The sequence below is a fragment of the Parambassis ranga genome, chromosome 5 (assembly GCF_900634625.1).
Source record: "Parambassis ranga chromosome 5, fParRan2.1, whole genome shotgun sequence".
In the NCBI taxonomy this organism is placed as follows: Eukaryota; Metazoa; Chordata; class Actinopteri; family Ambassidae; genus Parambassis; species Parambassis ranga.
In genome coordinates this window covers 9171885-9190713 of record NC_041026.1, presented here as the reverse complement: position 1 = coordinate 9190713, position 18829 = coordinate 9171885, and the positions used below count along the sequence as shown (strand labels likewise).

General features: G+C 41.2%; 3 protein-coding genes across 5 annotated transcripts; 1 reads left to right on the top strand and 2 right to left on the bottom strand.

Annotated features, from left to right (window-relative positions):
- The first annotated feature begins 82 nt into the window (after window positions 1-82).
- On the top strand, window positions 83-2845 carry LOC114435678 (dual specificity protein kinase shkD). 2 transcript variants are annotated; one of them, XM_028405561.1, is made up of 5 exons: window positions 83-251; window positions 321-404; window positions 670-1153; window positions 1249-1401; window positions 1486-1633. In XM_028405561.1, exons 3-5 carry the CDS (start codon window positions 676-678, stop codon window positions 1611-1613), a joined length of 759 nt encoding a protein of 252 aa, XP_028261362.1. In that variant the 5' UTR covers window positions 83-251; window positions 321-404; window positions 670-675; the 3' UTR covers window positions 1614-1633. The 2 variants fall into 2 exon arrangements, 1 of the variants encoding a protein (XP_028261362.1); XR_003670602.1 differs by lacking the exon at window positions 321-404 and adding an exon at window positions 2553-2845 and having other exon boundaries at window positions 87-251; window positions 1486-2463.
- Window positions 2124-9368, bottom strand: sycp1 (synaptonemal complex protein 1). 2 transcript variants are annotated; one of them, XM_028405559.1, is made up of 34 exons: window positions 9337-9368; window positions 8887-9019; window positions 8598-8658; window positions 8439-8482; window positions 8192-8356; window positions 8034-8101; window positions 7869-7942; window positions 7711-7769; window positions 7553-7619; window positions 7373-7446; window positions 7189-7297; window positions 7009-7103; window positions 6740-6924; window positions 6592-6659; window positions 6452-6513; window positions 6242-6358; window positions 6045-6149; window positions 5823-5926; window positions 5618-5735; window positions 5462-5523; window positions 5306-5387; window positions 5175-5237; window positions 5040-5102; window positions 4893-4955; window positions 4692-4805; window positions 4499-4609; window positions 4327-4419; window positions 4151-4225; window positions 3828-3968; window positions 2882-2935; window positions 2716-2787; window positions 2533-2634; window positions 2396-2452; window positions 2124-2287 (listed from the first exon to the last, which is right to left on the bottom strand). In XM_028405559.1, exons 2-34 carry the CDS (start codon window positions 9016-9018, stop codon window positions 2147-2149), a joined length of 3000 nt encoding a protein of 999 aa, XP_028261360.1. In that variant the 5' UTR covers window position 9019; window positions 9337-9368; the 3' UTR covers window positions 2124-2146. The 2 variants fall into 2 exon arrangements, with proteins under 2 accessions (XP_028261360.1, XP_028261359.1); XM_028405558.1 differs by having other exon boundaries at window positions 9147-9345.
- A 1070-nt stretch (window positions 9369-10438) lies between these two features.
- Window positions 10439-18098, bottom strand: LOC114436121 (monocarboxylate transporter 1-like). Its single transcript, XM_028406223.1, has 5 exons — window positions 17827-18098; window positions 15439-15704; window positions 12232-12375; window positions 11304-12077; window positions 10439-11231 (listed from the first exon to the last, which is right to left on the bottom strand). Exons 2-5 carry the CDS (start codon window positions 15653-15655, stop codon window positions 11005-11007), a joined length of 1362 nt encoding a protein of 453 aa, XP_028262024.1. The 5' UTR covers window positions 15656-15704; window positions 17827-18098; the 3' UTR covers window positions 10439-11004.
- Window positions 18099-18829: the final 731 nt, after the last annotated feature.

Genomic DNA, 18829 nt, shown 5'->3' with positions numbered 1-18829 from the left:
TGAATGAGATGGTGAGATTGGTGAGACTGAACTTTGTACTGGGTATATAACCAAGTTGTTTGTCTCCTTGGCAACCTACAATGGAGGAAGTTTGCAAAGTGCAGCCCTGCCTACCTTGACTGTACCTGCGGCAGTCCCAGAACAGTCAACCCTGTAGCTGTTTCGGGCTTGTAGGAAGTTAAGCGTCTGCTGTGACATGGAGACTGATTAGCTGCCAGGGAAGTAAGCCTACTGTTTTCACACAAAACAAGGTAGGCTGGATTTTTTTTTGCTAAAGCAGTCAGCAGTGTTATTAAGTTCAACAAATTTCTCTTACGCAGGGCTTGGACTCAGTCCAACTTTCACACAGGAGGAAGAATGGAGCTAGTTTCCTTAAATGTAACACAAAGATCAGAACGTTTGTAGTAAGTGGTGTACTTTCTCAGTCATGTATAGTGTGTTTCAACTGATTTCCTCCTAGTAAGTTAATGTATTCTGTAGCTATTGCCTAAATGTATGACCTGCTTTCTACATAAAGGGACCATGTGTAAGGTATTCCTTTCAGCATCAAACATTGTCAACAGCTTGAGGTTGAAACTAAATATTACTGAGATCAGGGAAAGATGATTTATTCTAACAATGCAGAGTTTCCAGCGTGTTCATCAGCCCATGTTTTGGTTTCCACTTAAGGACCTAATGACCATGGACAGGATCTTTGTCACGCTGGTTTACTGCCTTCTGGCGTTCTCTTCCAATGTGGTACAAGCAGAAAACACGGCGAACACAACCTCCACCACCACAAATCTGACACAAGTAACCACAGCTTCATCTAACTCCACTGTGAATCCAACAGTTATCTCGAACTCGACTGTACATGCAACAAACTCAACAGAGTACGTGACACAATCTACCGTCGCTGGCACAACGGCAGCCATCACTGGTAGCACTAGCCATGCCCTGACCGCTCAGTCCACGACCAACTTGACTCCTCTAACAAACAGCACATCGCTGCAGACGACACCACCCAGCACTCCAAGGCCAACATTCACAGCACTGACAGCGCCCACAGTCCTGTCCACAACAGGTGACACAAGTACTCCTGATACTCCAGCAATCACAACTTCATCTCACACCAGCAATACAACCTCTGGTTCAGTGAACACAACCACACAAGGTAAGCACCACGCTCCATGTGCCAAGTTGTAGTTTCATTATAATTTAACAGGGACTAACCTCTCAATAACTTTGTTCTTTTTGCCGTGGCATTAGGTTTGGCCTTTAACGTATCTGACCAGAATATGACCATTGTTTTGAGCGTTGTTCTCGGAGTCTTTGCTTTGGCATTGGTTATGTTCATGTTCCTCAAATGCAAACACAAACTCCAATACTTGCATCGACCTCTCAACAACGCAGATGACTTTGGTAAGGACTTCTCCTAAATTATGCCAGAGTCAAACTCTTCTATTCATTATTAGAAAGTACAAATGCCTATTTCATTTTTAACAGGTGCAACTGTGGCAGAAGATGACACACTCGTAATTTCCGGAGGACTTTATGATGGCCATCCAATCTATGATAATGTACCTCCTGCTCCTGAAGACCAGTCTCAGTTTCGCCTCGAGTTCCTTCATTAAAGACACAGTCCTTACAGTTACGTCAGCCTTTTGGTGTGAAATTTAACCTCGGAAAATAGTTTTAATTTAAACAAGGACATTAAGCCATTTGAACATATGTTTACTCGAACTGCAGTCAACACACGTACACATAAAGATAGAGATATATAGATATCATGTCTTTTTCCCGCACCAACAATGTGAACAAAAAAATGTCATGTGAACACCAGTTAGGATTAATTTTGAGATTCCATATAAGTATCCATATCAGTACTAGTGCTAGAGTCAGAAGTTTACATTCTCTCTTCTAAATCTGAAAATAAACTTGCCAAAAACCAGGAATTAAGAACACTGAACTCTTACTGTAACAATAACACTAATGTAACTATAGCAGTGCTTTCTATGCTTGCTTACAACGATGCCTGTTGTATTTTTTTTACTATTTTATCCCTAAAAGTACATCTATGAACATTAAGATCACACATTACACATTCACCTGAAACCTGAACACCTGTCTAAAACGATTTGCTGTGTGTCTGACCCAAGAGTAACGCTTATGCAAAGATTTTCTCACTGGTCTTCTTCTTTTTGATGTCGCGGCCGGTAACAGCAGTCCAGCCAGCATCTCTCATCCGCTTCATTGCGGCCTGCTTTAAGGAGCTGCCTGGTGATTTACGAGTGGCCGGGCTCTGAATCTGATAAAAAAAAAAAAAAGAAAGAAAAAAAACCAAGCAATCACAGCTTTGTCTTCCCCAAATTTAAATATTCTGCATGATACCGCGATTCCACTGAGCTCATTTTACCTTGTCGAAGATGCTGAGTTTGCAGTGTGGAGCGGGGGTGGGCACATCTACAAACGTCTATCAAACAGGTACCAGAAGACAAAATTATCTCAATCATTCACAAATTATAAATACATTAACAATATATGAGTTCTCACCAAAAGATCTTTTTGAACAGGACTGTCAGATTTGGGATCAAGCTCAATGGTGGGCCACTTTGCTGTCTTCTCAGCAGAAGGGGGTGTCAGAACTCTGTAAGACTGGAATTCAAGTAGTAACTGTCAACAAACACATTCAGATTTGTTTTGTTTATTATAGAAAATGTATAAAGGATATATTACTTCGATCTTTGAAGTTCTGCCAACTCTTTCTGTTATGCCGCCAGGGGTGTTTGTGTGTTTAGCACGAATGGGCTGTGAAGCAAAATCAGTGTCAGTCTGAGTTATTGAACAGTAAACAAAAGCTCACTGATCAGTGACTCGTGGTGATTTAGCTTGTGATGTCTACCTTAGTCTTTCGCGTTGCTCCACAATGTGTTCCGATTGATTCAGCAGCAGATTCCTTATTAAGAGAAGACAGAAAACCTTGTCATGCAGTTGACCTAATCTTGTGATAACTGAAACATTTCCTGCCAATCCCTTAATAACAGTGACATTCTCAGACTGTTTTGTTGACTGCTGACAGTGAATAGTAGAGTGGTCTTTAAAACATCAACGCACACTGACAGGGGGGGTTGACTGACTGCGTTTCCTTGTCTAATGCTGGGTATACACTTTGTGAATTTGGGCTGCCGCAGACGAAAGACGAGCATCGTAGGAGAATCGTGGAGATATCTTTAGTCGTGGATCTAAATCGGTGGTCTTACGTCTCACTGTGAGGCAGCTTCCACGATGGCCGTCTTGCGTCTTGCAACCAAAGACAAGCTGAGATAAAATTCTAGCGATGTCAGAAATTTAGGATGACTGACTCACAGTGTGACGGCTGCTACGACCTGTCACTCCACGTCCTCCTCCTCGCATGTTGACGTACGTTGTAACCTGTGATCGCCTGCGATTCAGTGAATGGGCATCGTACAGTCTGCACGCATCAAACTTGACGTCGTAGCAAAGTTTATTAGATTAACGTTGCACATTGTGCCACACAATGGTCTTATAAGATCGCTAAAAATCGCACACAGTGTAGAAAGGCCATTAGAGAGAGTAGTTCAGGTGAGACAGGTTCACTGATGGCCTGAGCTAAAATTCTAGCGGTGTCAGAAATTTAGGATGACGGTCTCACAGTGTAACCGCTGCTACGACCGGTCACCCTGCATCTTATAAGATGGCTAAAAATTGCACAGTGTGTAGAGGCCGTAATGTGGTGACTTCCACTCAAGCTAACTAGCAGCATCTGTCTCAGTGTTGTCAACCACTATCTTATCACTATCTTATCTTATCACCTATCACTAACTTACCACTTTCTTCATAACTTCATTGCTCCCATCATCCTTGCTGTGGAAGGGAGTCTTCCAGGTTCTGGAGAAGTCGAATATGTGCATCTTTGAAGATGGAGTCTGAGATCGGCTCCCTTGTCTCTCCCTTGAGTCTGCAGTTGACTAAAATATTAACAAGAATGTTTCATTGTAAAACATGGTTACAAGGCACAACATCAGTTGTAGGTTACGTCCCGACTTTGCTGTACAGGCTTAATATTGGCAGTAGACGACTGACAAGTCGTTCTGTAGCTCCAGAAAGGTAAACTGCTATGTAATAAATCAAAGCCATAACTCAGACCTACCTTTTCTGTTGGTTCTGTCTTCAGCTGCTTCTTCAGATCTTCAATTTCCTTCTGATGCTTTGAGAGATCCAACTCCTGATTTAAGTTTTGCACGTATTACACATAGGATGTAATTAATTAGTTATTTAATGATGATTGTAAACGTTAATAAATATGTATTATGATTTGCTTCATACCAGTGCTTTTGCATGAGCTACTGCCTCTATCTCTTTCTTCTTTTTCTCATCAAGCTCTGCATCTTTTTCCTCAACCATCCGGTCATACTGGCTCTGGAGGTGACGAGTAAAGTTCCAATGCAACAAACTGCACCATACGTGACACAAGAGAAGTGCTTATAAATAACCTCACCTTGTGTTTTTCCATTAGAGCGAGCATATCTGCTATCTTTTGTTGACACTTGAGCTCTGTGTCTTCCTTGTTCTTAACGGCCTCGGCTGATGTTAATCTGAGCCTTTTTACCTGTAAGACAAATGTTTCCCCCCCCCCATTTAATCTCAGGGAAAAAATCACGTTTGTTACAGCATTACATGGTCAAATTAACCTCATTTTCAAGCTCTGCTGTGAAGGTGGATTTTGAATTAAGATCCTCGAGTAATTTCTGATGGTCTTCTTTGAGTCTTGTGAGATCGTGAGACTCCTCATTAAGACTGTTGACCTGAAGGCAAAACACACACATGTATTTAACAGTGTTAATGCTTATAAGCTTTAAATGTTTTAGAAGATTTAAAAGTCATCAACGTACCACGGTTTCAAGTTGACTGGATTTTTCAATTTCCTTTGCTATTTGTTTCTTAAGCAATTTATTCTAAAACATACAAAAGAGAAAATTGAATAAATAACAACGCCGACCCATTTACTGCACCTTTACTTTGTTAGAGTCATCACAAACCTCTTTTTTGTATTCTTCTTGAGCCTTCGATTTCATTTGAAGTTTTTCCCCAAGCCTGCGCAGCTACAAAGCAAACAAATCTAGTTAGTTCCAGAAAATAATCAACAATTTACAATTTTCAGTTATTTCAGTCACCTTTGCTCCAACAGCTTTAATCTGATTTTCTTTTTCTGTAACGTGCTCCTGCAGAAGCTCGAACTGCACACAAGCGTTAAGTCACACCTCAGACCTTGTGCTTGTCTTAATAACTTTGACTGTTTACTTACCTTTGCATCAATTTCTGTATATAGAGTTTCAGCTTCCTCACATTTATCTTGGATTCTGGTTTTAAAGGAGTCATTTTCCCTTCTATTTAGCAAAAAATATAAAAATGTTACCATACAAAACATTCATGTCAAACAGTCTGTAAACTGCAAACTCACTGTAAACGCTGGTTTTCTTCTTCCAGTCTCTGAATTTCCCCTTTGAGTTCTTCTTCGCTTTTCTAAGTCAAGGTAACATTCACACGATGAAGTGAAATACACACAATAAATGCTGCTGTACATATGAAAACTTATATTTGTCTGGGTAATTCAGACCTTTATGACTGCCTCAACAGACTTCACATCAGACAGTCTATTTTCACACTGCTGTTGAATGGTCATTTTCTCAGACTGCAGCTCATTAAAGGCCGACAACAGCTCTTGATACTTTGCTCTTAAATTAAATAAAAGATTATGATTACAGTTTGGTGCAAAAGTCATATATTCTATATGATGGAATAACGGGCTGTTATGAACTCACTCATGCTCCATAACGGTTTCCTTCAGCCGCTCCATCTGAGAGCTGCATTCTTTACTTTTCTTCAGTTCAGTGACTAACTGTCCCTCCAGCTCCTGCACTTTGATCTGAGGGTGTAAGAACATGGATATTTTAGCACAGTAACACACTGTACATAGTAAACCTTTTGACTAATCGATTTGTATTAAGAAAATACATTTCAAACATAGCGGTGGAAGGAAATACCTCGGTCAAAGTGGCCTTGTTCATGAAACCTTCTTGTGCCCTCTCAGCAGCTTCACAAGCTTGCTTCAGTAGATGTGTTTCAGCAAAGGTCCTCTCTGCTTCATTCTGTATCACAAAGTTTTGTTAAGCCACGTGTTTTAGATAAAGTTTATGAGTCTGTCTCATAATTTCTAATTTACTGTAACTATCTGCATCACCTTCAATGTCTGGTTTTCTTCAGCCTTCTTTGAAAGTTCAACTACAAGTTCCTCCATTCTGGCTTCACTGGCATCAATCTTACCCTTCATGGACTCAATGGACTTTGACTGTATGTCCTTGGAAAAAACAAAATGTACTGATACCATGTCATCTTAACATCTTAATTTTGCAAAGAATGTTTCAGTAACAAATCTTAAAATACACCGTACCAGTTTGTCTTCAATGATTTTGATCAGCCCGTCTTTCTTTGCAGTCTCCTTCATTAGATTTTCTATGTAAGTGAAAAATGTATTTAGCTTAAAAGAGCAACAAATACAAATATTTACACATTGCACCCATTGTGGCTTACCTATAAGTGTATTCTTCTTCTCAAGTTCATTGTTACTTGCTAGGAGTTTATGCTCCAGCTCCTCGACCCTTCAAGGTGAATAAAAATTAATTTATTAACATGCAGAGAACCCCTGGAAACCCTGTTAATCTTCTGATGCTAAATATACTTCTGGATCTCCGAGGCTAGGGAATTCCTGAGCTCCTGAACGGTCTTTTGAATCTGCTCCATCTTCTCTGCATGTTGGTCTTTAATTCTGTTGAGCTCTTGCAAGCTGAGCTCTTTGCTTCGGATGATCTGTGCATATTCTTTTTTACTTTGCTCCAGGGCTGCAGCAGCGGCTTCCTGACTTTTCTTTAAGGGAGCAATACTCTGTTTAATCAAAGTAGACTGAACGCAAAGAACTCTGATTCATGAAATTTGACTCCACTCACTCACCTGAGCTTCTTTGCAGCGCAGCTCAGCGTTGTGTAGTTTCTGAAGAAGGGATTCCTGTTCAGCTTTGTAGCTTTTGACAAGCTCCAGTTGTTGATCTGTAAAGGAAGTTACCGTAGGTAGTTTAATAGACACAAAACATACACAATCAATCACTATCAATATATGTAATGATGATCTAACCAGTTGCCTCTTGAAGTTCCCTGGAGTGCTTCTGAATATTGTTGAGCTCAAGCAGGAGGTTTTGTAGTTCACTCTCCTTTTCTTTGAGTTTAGTGTGAAGAAGTCCAACCTGTGAACAGCATCTTAAACTTCAAGCTGTGGACACATTTCATATTACAGCATCCAAACATATAAGAAATATAACCTCTTCATCTTTCATCTTATATTCCTGGTAATATTTCTGCTTTAGGTCTTCGAACTGCAACACGTCCTCTTTGACTGAAACAAAGAAAAAATTGCAATTCCTGAATGTAACATGTCGACGTCCCTCCTGTAAACAGCCTAATAGTCTATTAAACAAATATATATATATATATATATATACCTTTTTCCATCTCTTGTTGATCGGCCTCCACTCGAAGATGAAGACTTTCAAATGCTGCGACCATTTTCTTAAAGGAAAAGTATTAAACGTGTGAATTGACAATAAATGGTTTCACAGTAACAGCAAACTATCGATAAATGAATTTATTGCTGTATTACCTTAATAGTCTCACTATTTTGCATGAAGAGCTGGTGTGTTTCTTCTCTCTCAGACTCAACTACAAGACATTAAAGTATTGTGTGTGTGACTTTCTTCAACTTCATACTGATGCTGAATATAGGTACCGGTAGATTATTTTTGGCCCTTTTTAACTTACATAACTGCATCTTCTCTGTTGTCCACTGAAACGTTTCTTTAAGGACATGACACAAGTTCGTTGTTGCACCGTTTCTGTTTAAAATAAAAAATGTTATGTAAGAAATATATATATTTGACAATTATATTGTCATGTCTGGAATTTGATGGACACAAAACCCATTACTTGTTCCTTAAATCCTCATTTTCACCCATCTGTTCCTCCAGCTTGATGCTAAGACTTTCTACTTCAAACTATCAAGACAGAATACACACAAAGGGCACCAGTATTGATTAATCAAAGTATGCTGTTCATACTATAAATCATAATGAGGTGGTATACACCTGCAGCTCCTGAATGGCTTTGCGCTGAGTTTCCATTGTCCTTTTGTTATCTTGGAGTTTCCTTTCCTTCTGCGCGGTGTCAGAATCCACTTTGGCCTTCCAGCATTGCATTTTCTCCACTTCATCAAACAGCTTTGTATACAGCTGGCCCATGCTGCAAATATTCTGTGGATTATTCACAACAATGAGAAGTAAACAACCTGCGCAGGCTAAGTGTGGCCTGATCATAGTACAGTGAAAACACTACCTCGTCTTTTTCCATTGGCTGCACAACTTTCATCCTGGTGAAGTCTTTGAAAGAGACATAATAATAATAATAATGACTTTATATTTATGTGCACAACACTCTACAATTTATGTATTGGACATATATGTATTGGGTATTTTTTTTTTTTTTTAAATATACCTTGTCTGGTTGGTTTAGTTGGTAAAACAGGAGGGACTGCCATGCTCTGCTCAGTCTGACTCTAGAGAAAGAGAGCAATCCTGCTTTGTTAATCATTAATCAAGTATTAATGATTACTGCCTTAGTACAACACATAATTCAATGTCCAAAAGTCAAAGTGTAAACAAAAAAAACTTCAATTAATGAGTTATGTTTGTGGTGAGAAAGTGTTAATGATAAGCCAGTAATGACATTATTTGTTATGCCAGCCTTCATTAATAATTAATAATTGGCTAGTTTAGTAATTTACCTGCTGCAACATATTCATGAAATCCACGCAGCTGTCAGCCGCTTTTTCCTGAGGTCGGACCGCAGATATTTGTCCGCTTTTCACCCTGGGAGGTACCAGCAGTTTGAAGTTAAACCCCCGGTCTCTGTCCATCCTGAAATAATAACAGAATAAATCAAATATCAGCTGTTTATTTAATAAACTGCAGCGCTCGGACATATCAACACGTTATGGATAAAAATGTGGAGAAATAACACGAACTTAAAACAGTAACCGCTTACATTAGCCTGAGTTTAGCTAGCAGCTTCACCGCAGTTTGTTGAATTTAGCTTACGAGGCTAACAAGTAACTCGAGTCCCTGACATTAGCATCGACTCCAGCCAAACAACGACACAAGTCAGGCCGCTGTTACCGCTTCAGGTGTCAAAAATAAGATATACTGAACGGCCGGTATTAAACTTTAAACATTACCTCGGTAAATCCTTCACCGCTAACGGTTTTAATCTGACGTCACTCCCTGACTGTACGTCGTACGTGAAAGCAACCGTACGTCAACGGCCAATGCACCCATTATCGGACGTTACTGTTGTTTCTGCTGATAATATCGTTATCTTGCTAAATCTTATTATTATTATTATTATTAGGGCCCGAGCACGAAACGTGCGAGAGTCCTATTGAAATGCAAGAAATTATTATTATTATTATTATTATTATCGACCCCCTGAATGTGCTCAAAAACTCACAAGTAAAACTTATTTGTAGGGGTCCGTATGCCTTACAAGTAACTGTAGCCATATGGTGACACTATAAACACATAAATCATGGAAGATGTTACATGATGTTTGCTCTTTAACGTACTTTCTCAGCCTCATTTATATGGTCATATTTGTAATAATCTGTTTTTTGTGTGCCACTCCCACTTTCAATCAGGAGTGGCTTCGGGCCTACAAGGCCCAGGGGCCTCGGAGCTCCGGGGGCCCTGAAGCCTTTCCTGCTTTATCCATCCTGATATGTTAGTGGGGCTCTGTAGCCAAATAACCCTGCTTATGTGATATGATATGTCTTCACAGGGCCCCGTGATCATATAACATGGGCTGTTTCTCCCTCCTGATAACTGAATGGGCCCCTCAATCAAATAATATTATAATCTGTCCCTGATTTAAATGGCATCTTATTGTCATTTTTTTGCAGTGTATTGCAGCATTAAAATAGGAATATAAAGTAATAACTTTCACAGCTATACTCTGGTAACTATAAATTATAGTTTTTATTAACCCAGAGACACACTAAATGGACAAAAAGGGTCGATGGTGATGATGCTATGGCTCTAATTCACGTGCCACATCCCTTTAGAACAGAATCACACTGGTTACATTTCATTTAAGAGCAGCGTTGCACTTGTATTTATCTCTGGATCCATCAGCACACACACAGTCAGGCATGTGTCACAGCGCTCAACCAGGTCCAGCCAATATTCTAATTAAGGCCACTTTGGACTGTATCATGTTTAACACATGTCAATGATAAATCTAATGTCTTCCATTCAATCATTAAAACACAGTATGGTATCACATTTAGTCAATGTTTGTTTATTTGACTTAACTTCAGTAGTCAGTAGCATGTTTTCTTATTCTAACAGCACGTTTTATTGATCTTTATTATTTAAAAAAAAAAAAAAAACGGACCAGCAAAACATGTTAAGAAGAGAAATGAGATCATATATGTGTGAAATAAACAAACTTAAAGAGTTCCAATCAATGTGAGGTACAATAATAAAACAAGATAACTTCAAATTATTTCATGGTACTTTTTAGTTAGGTTAAAACACTGTGTATATATCATGTGAATGTGTTGCATTAGAAATACAGCAGAGTGATTTTAAAGACATAAGACCCTATATTAAAGCTAAGCAAATACCAACTGTTTCCCAGTGTCATTATGAATAAAAGAGGTATTTTATGTGAATTGTTTATAAGAGTTTAAAGAGCTTTAAAGGGTGGAAAAATTGCCATGGCAGTCATCCAGAACAATGAATTATTAAAGATGTGGAATGTTTATGTGACCTGTTTCAGAGGAGCAGATATGTTTCCCTGAACATCCAGCTCTCTGACAGCATTAGAGTGAACATGGAACAGAACATCAGACAGTGTCCTCTGTGTTTCCAGCCTCCGCCACCTCTCTGTCCCTGTTGGACCTTTGTTCTCTGCCTCCCATCCTGGCCCTCCTCTCCTCCTCTTTCTTCTCCTTGTCCAACAGTCGATAGTTCAGTCCCATCCCTGCAAACAGGAAGACGCTGGAGACGATGAGGAGGATCCCACAGCACTGGTACGTGTACTTGTAATCATTGTAGATGTCTTTGAACTTTCCTGTGAAGAAAATTAACAATTTTTTTTTAAAGTGGACCGATGCTTTTGGGAATGTGAATTTAAAGTACTCACCGAGCAGTGGCGGCCCTAACAATACGGGCCCACACTCCACAATGGTGACCAGCCCGACTGCACTGGAGAAACGCTGAGCTCCTACTAAGTCCATCAGTGTCTCAAACAGCACTGAGCTCAGCCATCCGAAAGCAAACCCGAAGAAGATGGCATAAATAATAAAGCCTTTGTAGTCAACTGACATCGGAGCAAACACATGACACACTCCATTGTACAGCACCGAGGCAGCGAAGAAGTATTGTACTCTGGGCCGCACCCACTTAGTGTTGGCCACTATGCCCATTGAGGGCCGGGCAAACATGTCAACAAAAGCCAGCACAGACAGTAAGAAGGCCGCCTTCTCCTTAGGGATGTCCTTACTCTTGGCATAATTAGAGAGGAACACCAGTGGCGTAAAGAGACCAAAAAACATCACGACATTGCCCATGATGTAGAGCAAGAAGCCTCTGTGTTTGAACAAGGAAAGGTCAATGAAGCTGTTAATGGTCTGCGCCACCGTCTTCCTCTCAGAAGTCCTCTCGACAGGTTTGGGTTTCGGGCCGATGGGCCGCATGAGAGAACCTGCGACGCAGCAGTTAAAGAGGAGGCCGCCTAGGATCAGAAAACTTCCTCTCCAGCCAAACTGGTCAAAGAGCCAGGTGTTGATGGGAGCCAGGGTGGAGAGAAAGACGGGGCTCCCGGCCATGGCGAGTCCATTAGCAATAGGCCGCTTCTTGTAGAAGTACTTTCCAATCATAGTGAGGGCAGGGTTCAGGTTGAAGGCCAATCCCAACCCTGGAAGAATCAATGCAGAACTGTGTATTAGATTAAATATTAATAAGGACAAGAGAGTGGAATCTGGTTTATATATTTTTGAAGAACACTAGATGGCAACAGTGCACAGTTTAAATAAATAAACTGGATAATATATGAAGTTAAAGTCAGGTACCTCCCAGTACACCAATGCAAAAGTACAGAGCTTGCACAGAATTGCAGAAAGAGGCAGCGACAAGGCCCAATCCTGACAGGCATCCTCCGGCCATCATAACAGGGCGACTCCCATACTTATTTACCAGGATGCTGCTGATAGGACCTGGAGCACAAACAACACAGATATATATATATATTAGACTGTGAGAGATGATGTCTTCAGTTTGGCATGTAACCAGCAGAGGGCTCTGGTGCCACAGCTTTGGCTGAACAAGCTCAAACAACTTGTGCAATCATTTTTGTCAGTGCTGCACTGCAGTAGATGTGTTCTCATGCCATTAATAATGCGCTCTGTCAGAAAACCCACAAAAGCTGCGATGAAATAATCATTTATTTGAATCAGAGATTCATAAAAATTGACAGAGAAATAATTTGTTTGGGAATTCTTTATAAATGGACTCCGAGTGCATTAGAGATGATTATTGGAAGCATCTCAGCTCAGACAAGTGGGTGGGGTGGGGGTGTATTAGAGTGAGTGTTTGGGGATGAATCTTGGCACTACAGTGTGCATGCTGGTGGTTACAATAAACCACTGAAAATCTTTTTTCTCTTGTTGTAGTGGGTGGGGAAGGGGATTCAAGAGGAGTTCAGGAAATGACTATGACTTGTAAACAAATGACTAAAATGCAGCAGGGTTCAGGTCGCACAACACCACCTCCATCCACAGCTTATAACAACAAGCCTAAATGAGTATGAGGATCCACATGGAAGACACTTCTGCCTCCCTGCCAAATCCCTGCACTACCCAATGAACCTAAATGGAAACTGACAGTTTTTGTTTAGAGGTTGTCCAGACTCATTTGCCAGCACGGTGCAAGACAAAGGGTTTTTAAATTGTAATGCAGGCAGTCTCCGCACAAACAATGAGTTCTTTCCTCTTGCTTTGCAAGGGAGGGTTGCTTGGGATAAAAAAGGTTGGAGACAAACCAATGTAGAATATTATGAATGTAATGAATCAAAAATTGAAGGAGTACAGAGGTACGCAACAGTAGTCTGTTAATGAACTTCTCCCGCCGATGTGCTCGGAATGTTTAACAGCTGTCATCTACTCACAGCAGTGACAAACACTTCCTCACCTATTCTCTATTACTATGCATAGCTTGCCTTCAACTGTGCATATTTACATCTAAACTATTGCATTAATTGAACATGTATTGACACCAGTGCTCGTTGGGACGTGTGCCTTTCTAACAAATAAGCCAACACGACCTTAGATGTGCTATTTGTTGCTGTGATTACGATCAAATATGATCAGAGTTTAACCATCTTAAAGCAGTGAAAGAACAAGATTGTGTCAGCGTTGGCTCGGATTGTCCAGGTGGGTGCGTACACAGTGGATTTACTGTCATCTCTGATGTGTGATTGGTCCAGCCAGCCTTTGGTTGAAGACTTGAAGCCAGAGCAGGTCGATGTATAGCCCGTCCTCATCCTCATTAATACCCCTCCAACTCAAACGAGGTGTAATTATGGGCAGCTGTGAAATCGATCATCAATAAATGGGTGAGAAGGAAGCTTCATTTGGGCAACTCTGTCCCAAGATGCAAAATGGAACCTCCACGGCCGCAGAGTTCACTTTGAAATGTAAGAATTACCTACAGCTTTCAAGGTTGCTCTGTGACGGGAGCTGTGTGTCGTGACAGCTGGTGATGCAAGGAAGTCCCTTCATGAGCCAGACTGTCTCATTTAACAACACCCTGTTTATAGTCTATGGAAGCCTTTACAGACGGCAGACATCCAAGGATGCAGCCTCTGAATTTTAACATGTCCAAAAGCATTATACATTTTCAATCATTCCGGTTTTTCCTGCTTGACTAATGAAGCCTCCATTAATGCTGTTTGGTTAAACACTACATGTGTGTGTACAGTGCAGGATGTCTTCCACCACACAGGCGCCTTCTCTAGATGTGAGCAGAGGATGAGGAGGTGTCGGCCTGGCATGGGCCTGCAGCATGTTTGGGTGGATGCTGATACTTAGAGGTGTGGCTGCTGATCATTGAGGGTGAGACAATTCAGCTCAGTGACTGATGTTCCCATCTAAACCCCAAACATGATACCTCCGGTGTATATTAATAATAATAATAATAATAATAATAATACATCGAGCCACAGATCCCCAGGGGGAGACTGACGGAGACGTGGCTGCCAAGGTCGCGCCTACGGCCTCTCCGACCACCGCCGGTTCATTCATCCACATTCATACACCAGTGAGTGCACTGGAGGCAATGTGGGTAAAGTGCCTTGCCCAAGGACACACAACAATGACTAGGGAGGAGCTGGGGTCGAACTGCCGACCTTCCGATTGGGCTTTACTCGGAGAGTTGAAAGGGAATAACAGACATGCAGAAACTTGGTTTTCTAGGATTTATATAGCACTCATTTAAAATTACTATATGCACACAGTGTATCAAGTGCTGCCTGGTAGGAAAAGCTGTCCTTTTATTGCTTCAAGAACTTACATTTTTACGCTCAGGTCTGAATAGAAATTTAATAGAAAGTCTTTTTATACAGTGTTGTATTTTCCACTTCACATCAGTTTGGCACACTACAGCAACTTTTTCTGAAACTTCCCTGAGATTAGATGCTGAAGTCATCATTTTCCTGGTTGAACACACATTAGGGTAAAAACTTGCAGTGTTTTGATTTTGGAGCAGCGGTCTGGTGCGACAAGGAGAGCTTCTATGGACACACTCTCTCTCTCCGTGTTGAATATCACGCGCATCAATAGAGCTTTATCATCACCTGACTGACCGGACCTGTGTGACATCATCCACGGTTTCATTCAAACTGCCTGTCCTCCACTCTGAAAGCCCAAGAGTGCAGGAGTATACAAGGCTAAATCGCACTCACATGAGCTCCAAACACAGATAATGTTGCAACAATTGCTCAGCGGAGGAACATCGGTGTTGTTTTATCTCAGTTTGAATTTAATCTGCACTGTAATTATGAGAATCAGCAGCCTCTTTGTGGACAGGATAAGACTGAAAGGCGACACTGTATTTCAGTAAAAAGCGATTGATCGGCTTCTACCTGAACACTGCAGGAATAAATCTTTTACGGTCGTGCTAAGAGCCAGAAATTGATTCAATCTATAAATCCCCTTGATGTGCTAAATGTCAGGCGTTAACAAACCCACATTCAGCGGCTTGTGTTTCGGTTTGCAGCTCACCTCCGCCGTACATGACTGCCAACATGATGGAGGAGATCCAGGATACCTGGCTGCTTGTCACATCGAAGATCACCTCGATCTCTTTGAAGAAGACAGTGATGGACTTGGGAAATGCATAGGAGAAGCCGATAGAGATGAAGGCCCCGATCACCACCATCCATCCCCAGCCGCCCTCGGGCGGCGTGTAGCCTTGAGGACCACCAACGGCGGGGGCCATTTTTCTTTTTCTTCCTTACAAGATTCAACACGCTTCACAGACAGGAGAACTGTTAATGAGAGAAAGATGATTAGAATATGCAGAAACACAACCCTGCTGTTACACTAGCTGCTCTAAACTTCACAGTGGGTCACCTGTCTTTACCTTACGTGTATGTTCTCACTGGCTTTGTACTACTTAAGGACTAAAGAGGATTTCCTCCTCTCTGGAGGCCCCGTGTTCCCCATGCAACATAAAGTACATGCCGTGTATACTGCCCTATCATTTCCTCTGAGTGCCCTTGCTTGGCTGATACCTTATTTGGGGAAAAAAACACACTTTTTCTTTAAAAAAATGTCCCCAACTCAACACCAGAGTTTAAGATTAAAGATGCCATTTCTGTTCTTGCTTTGCTGTGAATGGCTGGCTGCGTGCATTGGCTGAGCTCCCACCTGCTGATCTCCCACAGTTTCCCTTTAGAGGTGATGAATAAGAGTCCATCTGCAGAGTCAAACAACTTACTGTATTGTTTACACAGGGGAGGCTATCCAGAGAGAACATCGATCAGACCGTGAACACAGGTTGAATTCACACTGCTCAGTAGCTCAGGGCTACGGCCTGGACTGGGTGATGATATACTGTTTTTCAGGTGAGGAGGGCTTGATTTGGTTGATGAATTGGTTTAGTGTTCTGAAAACTTATTGGTTAAGCCAGTTGTGTGCAGCAAGTCGTGAATATTTAATGTATTAAAGTACTTTTGTTATTGAGCTGGGATCTTTGCTGCTGCACTGCAGCTGTAAATGTGCCTCCTGCATTGTTCTACAGACGCTATAGGTACAAAAAGTGAAATATGAACTCACGGTATCTTTCTTATTTTATATGAGACCCTGGACTACTTTAATAACCAATAAGTTTGTATAATTAAATATGATATTTAATTATAAAACAGGTATTATAATATACCTTTAGGTGCATCTGTATGTACTGACAGTAATCAGAATACACTCTTATAACCAACAGAGGGGGAGTTTATTTTGAAGTATGCACATAACTTTTCAGTTCTGTGAATTGAGCCACTACTGACATCCTGTTAGCATTGTTAGCACTGTAGCTAGCTTGCTTGCAGTCTAGCAAACAAACAAACCACAGAGTGAAAACGGACCACTTCCAACATGCATACAGTTATATTTATTGAAGCACATGGACGTAGAGTCTCCTCTTTGAAGCAGCTGCATCTGATCTGTTAATAAAATCACTGCAGAACTTGTGAACCAGTGAGGCTAATTAATCTGATTTAACCCTTATCACGCATGCTGATATCCAACTGATAACCACTGTTACTGGGAAGTGAGGCCCACTGCCAGCAGGCCCTCTCTTAAATACAACAGGTTGCTGGAGAAATGCCCTTTACGGACAGCATCTATCACCATACATTTGGTGATAGATGGAGGAACGAGTTAAGAGAGACAGAGCCCCCCCAATACCCCCCCATATATTGCAAAACTACAGAAATAATAAATAAAACAGATCATTGATGGCTGTGCTTCCAAATGAAGATCAAAAGCATCAAACGATGTAGAGTCGATTCATTTAAGCCGAGCAGAAGATTGAAATAAGTGGTCAGCTGCATGACCCCCCCCCTCCTCATTGTAAGGGTCTAAATAAAGCAGGGCACAGTGGGTGGCCCCCACTTGAAAACATACACACAGACAGCATGAAAACACAGCACAGGACTTGGTGTTCAAATAGGAGCTAAAGGCTAAATTGTCATAATCAATTCGTTTAACAAATAAACCCACTTCCTATAGATCCTGTGTGGCTTTAATAAACAATTAACTCCAATAAACAGAAGCAGTGTGTATAATGTTAAAACATCTATCATTAACTTTTGTGCTTCGAGCTTCCATTCATTCCCCTCGCCTGCAGCCATGCTGTGGGCCTCCTCTGACCCCAGGTTGCTCCAATCATTTATTAAACCTGGTGAATTTGTCTGATTAATTATAGATGAGAATAGTGTGTTCAATATTTGCTCAGGGAACTCGCAGATAATAAGTATTGTTATAATACTGACAAAGCCATCCATTTTTCATGAATATCCAGCTGAAAACAAGGTACTTATCCACATCATTATTTAAAAAAAGAGATGCCTGCTGAATATTGAAAGTGCACAGTGTCTGTGTCGAGCATCTTACCTCGGCAGGAGCTCTTGGACAGGGTACAGATGAGCTCTGCAGATGACGTCTCAGAGGCACGTTAGCACAGCTCAGACATCATTGAATGGGACTGAATATGCATGAAATAAAAAAAAAGGAATCACTGCATGTATTTTCTCAGATACTCCAGAAGGGATCTATGAGTGTCTATCCACTGTGACAGTCCAGAAGTTGCCAGTGGTACCTCAGTGTCACACTGCATCTGTTTCCACTGAGTAAAGTTAGAAGTTCATTCAGAGCCCGGATCAAACTGCTGGAAGATGCGGACATTTGAGCGCTGAAACGGTGAGGTCAGTCAAGTTCTTATTGGCTGCTGATACTTAGCGCCATGCCCCTACACTGCTTTCTCCACCCCTCCTCTGTCGTGTGCTAAGCTCTCACACATGGTCAGAGTCATTCACAGCCCTGTGTGTGTGTGTGTGTGTGTGTGTAGTATCCGTGGTCTAAGAGGATACAGAGTAGTGTCTGCACTCTAAGAGATAAGATGCTTTCTGAGATGCTGAGTTCCTGTTTCAGCTGATTTATCAGTGCTATTCAATTGTACATTGGAAGCTGCAGCTATAAGGAATCCCCTTTCAATTAAACAACAGACATTGTTTACCTCAGCCACCTGAAAGAAAGACTTTTGAACACTTCAGGGGTCAGACCTGGTTGAGGCTTCCTCCCAAACTCCCTGAAGAGCTATTAATGAGTCTGTATCAGGGCTTGGGAAAGGAAAGGTCTGAGTACAGGAGATTATTGAAACAACATGTACTCGCAATCTGCCTCCAAACTCTTGACACCTCTGGAAAGATTATTTCTCATTGTTATGTTGTTTTATGTCGCTTGCCTCGTGTGCTTTTTACCCTAAAACTAATTTATTGCCTTTCAAACAGAGGATGCAATAGACGAATTCCTTACAATTCATAGTGATTTGTTTCTGGATTGGGTAGTATTTAGACTGGAGGACAAAGTATTCACTGAAGTATCTTCATGCAGCTCC